Source organism: Calliphora vicina, chromosome 1, assembly GCF_958450345.1.
Source record: "Calliphora vicina chromosome 1, idCalVici1.1, whole genome shotgun sequence".
In the NCBI taxonomy this organism is placed as follows: Eukaryota; Metazoa; Arthropoda; class Insecta; order Diptera; family Calliphoridae; genus Calliphora; species Calliphora vicina.
In genome coordinates this window covers 152,601,297-152,614,464 of record NC_088780.1, presented here as the reverse complement: position 1 = coordinate 152,614,464, position 13,168 = coordinate 152,601,297, and the positions used below count along the sequence as shown (strand labels likewise).

General features: G+C 28.7%; 1 protein-coding gene across 1 annotated transcript in view; it reads right to left on the bottom strand.

The window, feature by feature from the left end:
* klg (klingon) overlaps positions 1-12,554 on the bottom strand; it is a 256,568-nt gene extending 244,014 nt beyond the window's left edge. The window contains exon 1 of the mRNA XM_065503447.1: positions 12,312-12,554. Coding sequence (XP_065359519.1) covers positions 12,312-12,414 — 103 coding nt within the window. The 5' untranslated portion in view covers positions 12,415-12,554. The remainder of the gene's footprint in view (positions 1-12,311) is intronic.
* Positions 12,555-13,168: the final 614 nt, after the last annotated feature.

The window sequence follows — 13,168 nt, the reverse complement described above, 5'->3', positions numbered from 1 at the left end:
ATTCATTTCATTACAACATGTGTATGATACTTTATTCAAATCCCCAAAAGTTATTTACTATATGTAGTTAAATTGACATTATTTTCTTATACATCTTCAATGTTTTATGTGCTCAAAATTGATGGTATCGGTGGTTAAATCACACTTGTACAAGTAGTTTTATAACAATTTGATTTATTTATGGAAGATGAACAAAACAACAACAAAAATATACATAAAGATTTAGATCCACAAACATAAACGAATGTAGGTATATAAAAATATTATACAAATACACAAAACAATCACAGAACAATACCCAATTGGTTAGAAAAAAATCTATGTAGATGAAAAAAAGAAATCATGAAAACCATGTGATACAATTTTATAAATATTAGTTAGTTAGACAGCTAAACATGGAGACTCTTACATATACATACATATTACAGTATTTCTATATATGTATGCGAATATATCGTGGTATATGTATTGAATTGTTTTATTTTTTGTTTGTTTGTGATAACGTGGCTTAAAAGCTTTACCAATCCACATTCATTCATCTACTTTCATTTATACCATAAAGGTTTGCTGTTTTTTTTTCAGTTTATGCCTGTTATGTATGCTATACATTTCTACACTTTTTATGCACAGTACATTTGTATGTGTAGTTGTAAATATTTTCTTTATATATTTTTCGTAATATCCCCACAAATCTCTTGGTAATATGATATTTTCAATTTCCATTTGTAGATTTCATTTATCAATATGTTACACAGTAAAACTAACAACAGCTAGAAAAAATTCGTTGTTGTTTTTTCATCCTTTTTTTCTTTACTATTTCTCTTGATAAGCCCCGTCTGTTTGTTGGTGTGTCTTTTGTAGAACAAAAAAATAAGCTTAAAATTCATATTATTTGTCATAGCGGCAATACGTTATTGTTCTGTTTGAAATGGCTTAAATATGGAAAAAAAAGCGCAAAAATGCCACCGATTTAGAATTGAATGTATTGGCAAAATAAGACGTGCAAAACGTAAAAACATCGTCATATATAAATTCAATAATAAATAGAAAAAAATTTATATAAAAGTGAGCAGCGCTGATTGCAAATTAAACAGTGGTGTTGAAGAAATATTTGTTCAAGTGTTTCAGACAAATTGGAAAATTGAATATGAAATTACGATTGAGATCATTTAATTTTGATTCAAAATCAAATGAAAGAGGTATTAAAACAATTCATAAATTAAAAGTTCCCATTTTAAGGTTATAACCATAGAGAATAGACATAGAGCGGAATCTCTTCAAAATAAATTTAACCCACGGAGGTATAACCAGGTCTGTGCAGACCTTTTGCATATAAAAGTTTGTATAACTTTATGGTTTTTCGTGTTAAAGACTTCCTGGAGCAACATTCACCAAGCTGGTTCCGGATCCGGTTCAATCGAGATTTTCAAATATTTTGGTTCAAACGACATAACCAGGTCTGTGCAGACCTATGAACAATTTGTGTGTTAATTCCAGTGACGGAAAACGAAATATATGCTTTTATTTGCCTTACTTTGTCTTCCGACATATTTGGGTCAAACAATCAGCCTGCTCCTGAGTTGTGGAGCAATAATGGAAACCCAATCTACCAGGTACCGACGTCTCTTATCCGATATAAACAAATTCTCAAGTACAATCGATTTGACAATAGCAGTACATGATTCGCCCGACTAGTAGAAAGTAAATCGGCCGCCATCGACGACGTTTGAAACATGCTCATGAACAACTTGGAGTGTCGATATGTTCCGGATAGCCAGATAACAGTTGATGAGCAATTGTTTCCGTACAGAGGCCGCAAGCGCTTCTTCCAATATACTCCATCAAAACCATCCAAATATGGCATAAAAATCTGGTGGATATGCGACTCCAACTCCAATTACCCACTGAAAGGAATAATTTATGTTGGAAAACAAGCAAACGAAGCACGTGTTTCAAATCTAGGCGAGAAAGTTATTCTGAAATTGGTGGAAAAATATTGTGGTTCTGATACATTTTTTTGGAATATGAGTGGGCCACGATTTTGATGACAAAACGGTTGGGTTATGTAGGAACCATGTGAAGAAACAAAGCCAGCATACCGAAGGAGATGTTGGATCCTTAAAGAGAGCGCAGAAGCCATTTAAAATATTGGATTACAATAAGTATAAATCCGGAGTGGACACCATGGATCAGATGGTTGGTGCTTACACTTGCAACCGGTCGACAAACCGGTTGCAATGGCGCCATTGGGTGTAGTGGTCGATAGATGACCAACGCCGTAGCCTCTTCAAGTAGTCCATCGTGCTCACTTTTTTAAAAATCCACGGTTTCATTGCATATATTGCAAAAAGCCGGTTCGTTTAAAGCATTCACATGCCAGGTATTCGCATATAATATGCCGTACATAATATTTGTTTTGTTGCCTTTAAAATAATGTGAGTAGCTACCTAAGATGTATTAAAATGTGTTTTTGTTGTTAATTTTTTGTTTGGTTATACCGTTTAGCGCCAAAAAATCCCTATACCTCCGAGGGTTAAAAATTATAGTTTTTTAAATCGGCTTAAAAGTATGCTTTAGTTTATAATAATTTAATAGTTTATTGCCCAAAACACTTAATTCCTTTAGTTTTTTCTTACTAACTTATATTGACCTACCTAAACGGTGTTAAGAATCATTCCGAGGAAGTTCATATGTTCTAGGAAGTTGTTTACTGAGATCTTAGGTACATTTTTGTAGTTGATTGTTACCTTGAATTTTTAACGGTTTGCTAACTATGGACCTGAACAAGAGAAAAAAGGTAAAAAATGTCATATGTCTAAGGAGTACTTTATAGATAAATGTAAATTAGCTACACTAATGATATAATATAATAAAAATTCCTAGTTTAAACCACTGTTATTTGTATTTAAAATAGAAATGATTGGTTTAGTCTAGTTTTGTTTTTATTTCTACACTAAACAAAAGCGATTGAAAAATTGTCTATGAAAATAAAAAAAATAAAAAGTAAAAAAATATGACAACAATCAATGAATATTTCAAACAAAACCGCATACAACAACTAAACAACCTAAAACCAAATATGAAGGCAAATTACACAAACACAGCTGTTACAAAGCCACACAGATACAAACATGCACACATACTTATACGTAAAAACACAAACAAAAAATTGGAAGTAAAAAATAACGGTATTCGTATGCGTGACTTTGCCTCAGACAACAGATTTGAAGTTACGCGTTTTTTGGCTTGTTTGCTGGGCGATTGTGTGAGTGAAAAAGAAAACAGAAATTGTAAGGCTTAATGTGAAATGTGTTGGTACTTGTTTGCTTGTGTGTATTTGGGATATTTCAACATATTTTATGTCCGTTACTTTGATATGCACATAATTTCAGTAGTTTTATTTTTGTTGTTATATGTTTTCGGATTTTTGTGTTGTTTTTTTTCTTTCTTTTTGTAATGCGAATTACTTTTTTTCCAAAGCCTGATGGAAATTTTTGTTTGTCTAATAGGGAGGCCCTTGTTTTGCACTTTTTGGATTTTTAAATGTTCTAAGGTGAAAAATTGTTCTCCTTCATCTAAAAACAAAATGCTGAACATTTTAGGAAAATCGGATATACATATTGTTTTTAAATATAAAATATAAACATTTTCTTAGATCGATAACCCATTTTACACTACACTTTGAAACATAGTATCCGATATTGGATTGATTCGTTCATGGCATATGAGCAGTTCTTTTGACTTGGAATCCACATGTTGCCAGAAAGATGGGAAAATATCATAGCTAACAATGCACAGTGGGGGATCTGAGAAAAAAAGTGGAAATAAATCTGTAATTTCTAAACGAATAGCCCGATTTTAATAAAATGTTCCATGGCTATAGAAGAGGTGTTGATAAGTTTCAGTTTTGAATTTGGGCTTATAACACCAAAGGGAGGACGAGCCACAATGCCCCAAATTGGGGCACCCCGGGTATATCAAAAATTAAAAATTATGCCAAATTTTTGTTTGCAATCCGCTTTAAAAGATTTATATATGGAATCTACTAGAAAACATTCTACAAAAAACATTCCTTTATCAATATTTAGCCACCTTTGTCCGGTTTTTTGCTAATAACGGATCGAATTCTTTCCCGATTTTCTTGGAATATAATTTTAACAAGACATGTATTAATAATAGTAAGAAAGAATTGTTTAAAAACCTCTACTGAGTCAAAAGTTATGTGCATTTAAACTTAAAAAGAAATAAAAAAGTAGTTTTTCGCCATTTTTTTTTTTTTTTGAAAAAAGTACTTACATTAATTTTAAATTATACAGAAAATAAGAAAAAGATAAATAATACTTTTTATATTTTTCTGAAAGACAACATTTCGGCAAATATTATAAAAGCAAAATAATATCAAAATTCGTATTATTTCGTGGTCCAGAGCCTTCCGAAATAGTAAATTTCAAATTTAGACAAAATTTTCTGAAATCGCGTAGCTGCTTTCAAAAATTTAAGACCTGTTTTGTATGTCCCAATATGTTCTTCAATATTGTGCAAAGGGATTTCATAGCGCCGATTTTGGTACCTTCAATAAATCAAAAAATCTAAAAAATCCCAATTTTGGGATTTTTGGATTTGGATCGAAAGTTTCTATATAAGTGTAAAATTTCTGCCGTTTTGGATTTTTCATGATTTTTTTAAAACAAAAAAATTGGATATTTTTAAATAAAAATTATATTTTTTGCTTCAATTTGTTATTATAACTCCGAAACTACTGAGCCGATTGAAACGCAATATATATGTGAAATATTATAAATAGCATGGAGAAAACGTTTTCAATATTTAATCAATCAAACGAAGAACATTAACTACTCAATTTTATATATATCAAACAAAAAAGTTAAATTTTTTTGAAAATGAGCGAATTCACTTAATTTTGAATAAATTCGGAAAGAATCAATCGATTTTTAACTTCGATAACTCATTTGGTTGCTATTATAGGCGGCTTTGCGACAAAGTAATAAAACTGCACCAGTTTTGCCGTTTTCGATTTTTCATGAGTTTTTAAAACACAAAAATTTGCTTTTTATATATATTTTTTGCTTCAATTTGTTATTATAACTCCGAAAGTACTGAGCCGATTAAAACGCAATATATAATCCGATTAAAGCTTATATAAATTTGAACTCTTTTAAGTTTACTTCAAGAATATGGGACAAACCGTTTTTGAGTTATCATAAATTATGTTGAGAAACATTTAAAAAAATTCACAATTTTGGAAAAAAAATTTAACAAAAATCCATAGAATTTAAAAATGTTCCCATTTTTTGGAACCACAATACATCAAAACTGTGTAGTGGTTTAAAAAGTCTCCAAAATTTTTTCGATTTTGTTGCCCTGTGTAATAATTAATATCGTGCTGATGTTGGGCACAAACTAGTTTTATATGAACCTAAACATTTCCACCAACTTTTGTGAGGAGCGGTCCATAATTTAGCAAGAAAATATTTCATTTATTATTTATTGGAAACAAAGTTTTTTTTTAATTTTTAAAAGTTTCTATGTCTGCTTGGTTAATTAAAAACAAACTCTTATTGGAATTTTTTTTTGACATTTTAATTTTTTAGACCCAAAACCCCAAATTTAGAGGTTGCAAAATTTGAGTTTTGGATCCAAAAATTATCGATTTTAGTAAAATTTTCGGCATTTGGTTTTTAGATGACGGAAAACAACTTTAGATCTTGGAGTATTTAAAATCAATAAAACTGCAAACTAAGGGCCACCCTACTGCATATAAATGTTTGTTTTTTTTGTTCCAATACTGCAAATTTTTTCCCTGTTCTACTGTATTGTATATGGCCAGCAGCAAAAAAACAACCACAACAACAAATAAATAGTTTGTTTTTTATATTTATTGTAAATTCTGTTTTTTTTTCTTCTGCTCCCATCTTGCATATGGAATATGAATGAATGTATGATGTGGATGATGCTGGTGATACTGATGAAATTCCCTTTACAAGTTTTGGTTTTTGTTCATCTTCTTTAGTTCCTTCCTGTTGGCAAAAAGGCACGTTTATTTTATGAATGTATTCAATTTATGTATGTTTGCTGTTGTTTTGTATGTATATATTACACTATATTGTTTATATGTACGAATAAATGTTTAAAATGTATGATGCTATATGATGTTGTTATTGTTTTTTTATGAAATTTAAGTGAAATCACTTAAAATCTTACTCAAATAGAAGATGAAATAATACAAAAAAAAAAACTCAAACAATTCTTACATTTATTCCATAACAAACATATATTCCGTATAAATATGAAAATATTTACCATATAAAACATTCAACAATATGTTTTACTTCAATCTTCATGTTGTAAGTATTTATTTCTGTTTTTTTTATTTTCTTTTTGGAAAAAAAAAAACTGAATTCAATTCGAAACATAGCTTGTGGAAAAGTGGAAAGGGATGAATGGATGGATGGATGTATGATGGGTTTAATAGAAAATACTTGAATTGAATTGAATTCAAGTGGTAGTCTATAAAAATATGATTTGTATTTATTGATATTCATGAGTACGGTTGGTTATGAATAAGGACGGCTGTTCTGTTGTTTTATCAATTCAATTTCAATTCAATTTATATATTTTATGTAACAAATATAAATTGTTATGTTTATTGAGGTTTGAAAATGTGTTAAGTTTTATTTGATATCTTTTTCTGTTGTTTTCGTTTAATAATTTATTAAGTAATTGATTTCAAAAAGAACAATACATATTTGTTTCACATACATATTTGTATATATATGCCTTAAAGTAGGCAATACTTTTTTGCATTACACAATAAAGCCTAAGGTGGGACAAACCAATTAAGCATAAAATTGTATATTTTATGATCAAAAGAAAAGAAAATCTAAAAATTCAAAGAAATTCAACAATTTAGAGTACACAAAATCATAAAAAAGCCATAAAGACAAAATTAAAAAACAACCAAGTAGCAATCGGTTATATTTAACCTTTATAGGATCTTCAAATTTACTGACGTTAACGATCTTCGGGTAAAATTTTACAAAAAATGGAAATTGATATTTTTGTTTCCAATTTTTGTTTATAAAAACCTAACTTAACCACTACCATTTTGAAAAAATTCAATATTAATTTCAAAATGGATCAAATTTTACACAAAAACACTAATGAAGTTTAAATCTAATATTTAATATTGCAAAAATTTACAATATCCATTAAAAACAAATATGTTGTAATGATTATGACCTAATTTAAATATAACTTAATCACATCTAATTAGGTATATCATATTTACTTTATGTTACTAGATACCATTCACTCTTTTTCAACAAAATTTTCAATTTCACTAACATATACATATAAACAAATTCAATGGCTTTCACAATATACAGGTCAAAGTCTAATAACAACAAAAATAGATTATTTATCTGTTGGAAAAATGTTTAACGACATACACTAATTTAACAACATATAATCAAAATGAAATACGATATACTTACAATATCACATTCACCAAAAACACTCTAATTAGCTGATGAAATTTTTGCAAATGATTTTTATGGAAAAAAAAAACTTTTGATATTCCATGTAGATTGGCAACTAAATAATCAGTCATTAAAATTTTCAAAATAAATGTACATGTCTGTATCGGCATAAAAGCAACATAAATACTCTCTAGATATAATAGTTGGACATTTTATTTAATTTTTTGAAATTTAAATGATATTTATTATGATGCATTATTTTGATGTTATATGATTTGAAATTTGATTATCTTTAATAATATGATGATAAAACAAGGACACACGAATATTGTGTCCCAGAAACTAAGAACTAATTCTTCTAGAAACTGGCTCATTTGGCTTAGAAGATTCAGAAATTTCTCAATACCCACTAGACTCTGGATATGGTAAAACTGAATCTAAGAATATGCTAAATAACGAACAATATCAAAAACTGATTGCATCATTATTGTACTTAAGTGTTATTTCAAGATCCAATATTGCTGCGAAAGTTAATTGACCTATTCAAAAATATTGGTCGGAGTTGAAGAGAGTATTTAAGTATTTGAAGGATACTAAAAAATATTTTTTAATAGGATATGCAGACTCGACCTGGCCGGAAGATAGGATGTGGTTTTTAAGATGAAGGATGGTACAATAAAATGTTCATGTGAAAGCAAACAAGCAAAGATTCTGGGGCTGTTTTCCATATAGAAATTGTCTCAGATTCCAAGATGGCTTTCTTTCAATCTCAGATTCTAAGACAGTTCTACTTGCAGCAAATGTCTCGGAATCGAAGAACAGAACTTAGTGCCGATTTACACCATAATTTTTACGTCATCGTTTTTTCTTAATTATCTTTTGCAGTTGCTTTTATTCCACCCCTCTTATCCACAAACTAAAAAAAATCAAAAGATAATTAAGAAACGACTATAAACGAAAATAAATCTGTAACTACTAAACCCTTAGTCCGATTTTAATGAAATTTCACATGCGCAAAGCGGAAGTGTTGTTGAGTTTAAGTTTTGAATCTAGACCTTATGAGCCCAACAGGAGCTGAGCCAGTGGTCCCCAAAGTAGGACACCTCGGGTATGGTAAATTTTAAAAATGATCCTATTTCTTTGTTTGTGTTCCGATTTCAAATACATAAATTGGTAAATTATCTACGAGTTGTTAAGTTTTCCCTAATTAATTTGCCACTTAAAAAACATAAGGTAGACATGTTATATATCAACGGATAGAGGATTTTGTCTACTTTACAATCAGTTACCAGGTACAATTATTAGAGAGAGTTTCCAATGTTCACCCCTAAAACGTCAAACTATGTATTTAATAACTTAACTTTTTTTAATTTGTTACCGCGATATTTTTTAAATTTGTTACGTTTTATCTGAAATTATACACACTTATTAAAAAAATATAGTTTTTCTTCAATTGTTAGTAAATTTTTGTAATAAAAATTTAAATTCAATTATTTTTTTTGTCATTTCCTTTTTATATTTTTTAATTTTCTTTTGTTTGACGTTATAGGGAATGTATAATTGAGAACATACTTTCTAATAATTGTACCTTGCTTATTCTACAATGGTATAGTATATATAATATAGTATATAACTTTTGACAATTAAATTATTATTAAATTCATGGAATACTTTTTTGAAAAATATGACAAAAAATGTTTTTTATTGAGTTTTTGCATAGATACAAATTTTTCAAATTGAAATAAAATGTTTATTTATGAATATTTTTTAATCAGGAATCCCGCAATTCCCAAAAAAGTATTGAAAAATTCCAAAAATGGGATATTTTCGTTTTTTGGCTATAATATCCATACCAGGGACTTGGTTATCGGAAACCTTTACAAAATAATTAAGAACATACTAGGTCATCTAAAATGGGTTACTATATTTTGATATCCACTATGCGATTTGAGAATTTTTGCCCTGAAGTTGAATTTTACATAAAAAATAGGAGTTTTTTGAATGGATCTGGTCCCCTCGGTATCAAAAATTATAACTTTTTTTTTCATTTCAAATATTTTATGTAAAGTTTGCTTTTCAAAAAGTACAAATTCTTTATACATCCTTTTAGAAATTTTTTAGATAACTAAAAAAGAATAAAAGTACTTTTTTCCCCAAAAAAATGCGAAAAATCGCCTTTTTTAATTTTTTTAAATTTAAATGCATGTAACTTTGGACTCAGTCATGATTTTTAAACAATTCTTATTTAATTTGATATATACATCTGTTGTTAATCCTATAAAAGAAAATGGAGAAAATCGGAAAATATTTGGAACCGCGGTCATCAAAAAACTGGAGTAGGGTGGGTAAAAATGTTGAAAATTTAATTTTCAAATGCGGATATCTCCTCAGCTATAAGAGATAATTGATAGCTACGACGAGGATGAGAAGAAATAGTAGGAAAAATAGGATCATTTTTAAAATTAACCATACCCGAGGTGTCCTATTTTGGGGCCCCTGGCCCAGCTCCTGGTGGGTTCATGAGGTCCAGATTCAAAACTTAAACTCGACAACACTTCACCTTTGCGCATGTGAAATTTCATTCAAATCGGATTAAGGGTTTAGAAGTTACAGATTAATTTCCTTCTTTTTTTTTCTCATATCACTGTGCGACGTCGTAAAAATCATGTTGCAAACCGGCACTTTGTCTGATAAAAGATTGGTTTTTGGTATAGAAAATGTCTTGGATACGAGACTTTTTTTCATCTAAAAATATTTCTTGGAATCCAAGACAATTTCCTTCTAAAACAAGTAAGAGAGCTATATTCGGCTGTGCCGAATTTTATATACCCTTCACCAAAATATACTTTAAAATAAAAATTTTAAATATTTTTAGGTAAACAAAATTAAATTTTTTTCCAGTTGTTTTTTCGAAATTGTTTTCTAATTTTTTTTTTAAAATTTAATAATTTTTTTTTTAATTTAAAAAATTTTTTTTTTTTAGTTTTTAAATTTTTTTTTTTAATATTTAGTGAAAAAAATGTTGGTGAAAAAAAAAAATTCGGGTTAAAAAATATTTTTTCCGATTAAGGTCCAACTTACTATGGTATTATATACGTCGTTGCACAGGTCTTTGAAAAATCTATCATTAGATATCCATATTGTCTATATTAATGATTTAGTAATCCAGATATGGGTCAAAAATAGGTCAAAAATCGCCATTTGTGGACCGATTTTCTCGATTTTAAATAGCAACCTAGCCGGAAGAATTTCGGAGATATTGATGTATCATTCGTGTATGTAAGTTATTTGAATCTATAACGATTCAGAATATATATACTTTATGGGGTCGCAAATGAAAAATGTAGAAATTACAAACGGAATGACAAACTTATATATACCCTTGCCACTCATGGTGAAGGGTACAACAACTCGTAAAATCCAAGACTGTTTTTCGTATAGAAACATGTCTTGGATCTCAAGACAGTTTTTTGTATAGAAGCATGTTTTGTAATCCAAGACAGTTTTTCGTACAGAAAATGACTTGGTATCCAAGTATTTCTACTACTTTTTTTTAAAGAAATAGTAGTACTTCTACAAATTTTAAAAAAAAACGTAATATTCCCACTCCTTTTTTAAAAAAAGTAGTATTTCTACTCCTTTTCTAAAAGTAGTATTTCTACTCCTTTTCTAAAAATATTATTTCTATTCCTTTTCTAAAAGTAGTATTTCTACTACTATTTTTAAAATAAACTTCTTTAAAAAAAAGTTCTATTTCAACTAATTTTTTAAAAAAATGAGTATAGGACTATTTCTACTACTTTTTAAAAATAGTAATATTACTACTACTTTTTAAAAAAGATAGTATTAGTTTTACTACTTTTTAAAAATAGTAGTATTTCGACAACTTTTTTAAAGAAAAAAGTAGTATTTCTACTTCTTTTTTAAAAATGTAGTATTTTTACTACTTTTAAAAAAACGTAGTATTTTAACTACTTTTTAAAAATAGTAGAACCCTATTATTTTGTAAAAAAAGTGGTATTTCTACTACTTAAAAAACAAAGATTATGAGAAGAACAATTTCATTTAAATTTATTTTCTGGTACAATAAAAAATATTCATAATCTGAATTTTTTTGGAAAATTCAGATTGTCTTGCAACTCAAGACAGTTTTTCGTATAGAAACGTTTTTCTTATATACATTTCTTGAAATCCAAACCAATTTTTCAAGACAGTGTTTCGTCTAGAAACATGTCTTGGAATCCACAGCTATTTTTCATCTAAAAAAGTCATGTCTGGGAATCCAAGACAGTTTTTAGTCTAGAAAATGTGTTGTTATCCAAAATATCATGTTTAAAAAATATTTTAATTTGCGACTGTTCTATCCTGGAAATATACAATATCAGACACGTACTTCTCAAAGCTGCGAGAGATAATAGTCCAGTACCTGAGATTATCAATTATAAATCTAACACATTTTACTTAAAGAAAATTCTTCAGATTTCAGATTTTAAAATTGGTTTGAAATCTTTAGCTGGTTTTTTATTAAATCTCCAAGAATGTCATCTGAAATCCATTATATAATTTCTTTCAGTATATAACAAGTATTTACTGCCCTGATTACAAAACTTACTCATTGAAATAGTGTGTTACCAGCCTTCTCTAACTAAGTTTATTATAGAAACTAACATTTCCTTGAAATATAATGTACTTCACCTTACCCTTCTTCATCCTAGCTAAATACATAAATAACACTTTAATGTTCTCCACGCTTTCATAAAAAAAAACTCTATTAAAATTATAGACAAAAAAATAGAGCAGATAAAAACTTACCTCGATTTGAAATGGCAGCTTCAGCGGTGTTCCACAATAGACAAGAGTGCAGTAAACAAACGAGGCTAATTACGAATAAAAAACGACGACAATACTTTTTCATTTGTGGATAAACTGCAACAGCACCGGAGAGCGAATAGGCAGACGAAGATGCAAAAGACGACAAGGGTAATGACGATGCAGCAACACCTACCAAAGATGATGATGAGGATGCGGCTGCTGCTCTTGCAAGTACAGATGCTATTGCTGTTGTTGCTGCTTTTGGTGATGACGATAATGTCAACAACAAAGATGAGCATTTAGTTGGTGTTATTGTTGCTGTTGTAATTGCATTTGTATTTGTTGCAGCAGTAGGGGCATTAGTGTGAACAGCATATTTTGCAGGCATTTTAGTAAAAGTGTTGCTGGTGGTGGTGTCTGGTGCTTTAGTTAATATTGTTGCTCTTGGTGGTAGTTGTTTTAATGTTGTAGCCGCTGTTGTTTTATTATCTTCATCTTCTATATAAGAAGAGCCATAATAATATTGTTTGTTGTAGTTGTTAAAATTAGTTAAAGGCATTATTGTGTGTTTTATTTAAAGTTCTTTTCTTATGCTCACTTAAGTAGTTTGTAAAAAATAGAGCCTACCTTAAGGTAAATGTTTTCACTTTTTTTTTAATTTGTTGATTTATTTTCTTTAATAAGATTTCATTTATTTAACTTTTTGTTTAATATTATTTTAACATTTTATGTGATTATTAATTATATATTGGTTATATTTTTTCCAATAAATTAAAGCCTAAGGTCAACACTGATTTTATTAAGCTGTTAATTGCAAGTAATTTTCTTTTATATTGCATACTTTTAGGGGATATTTT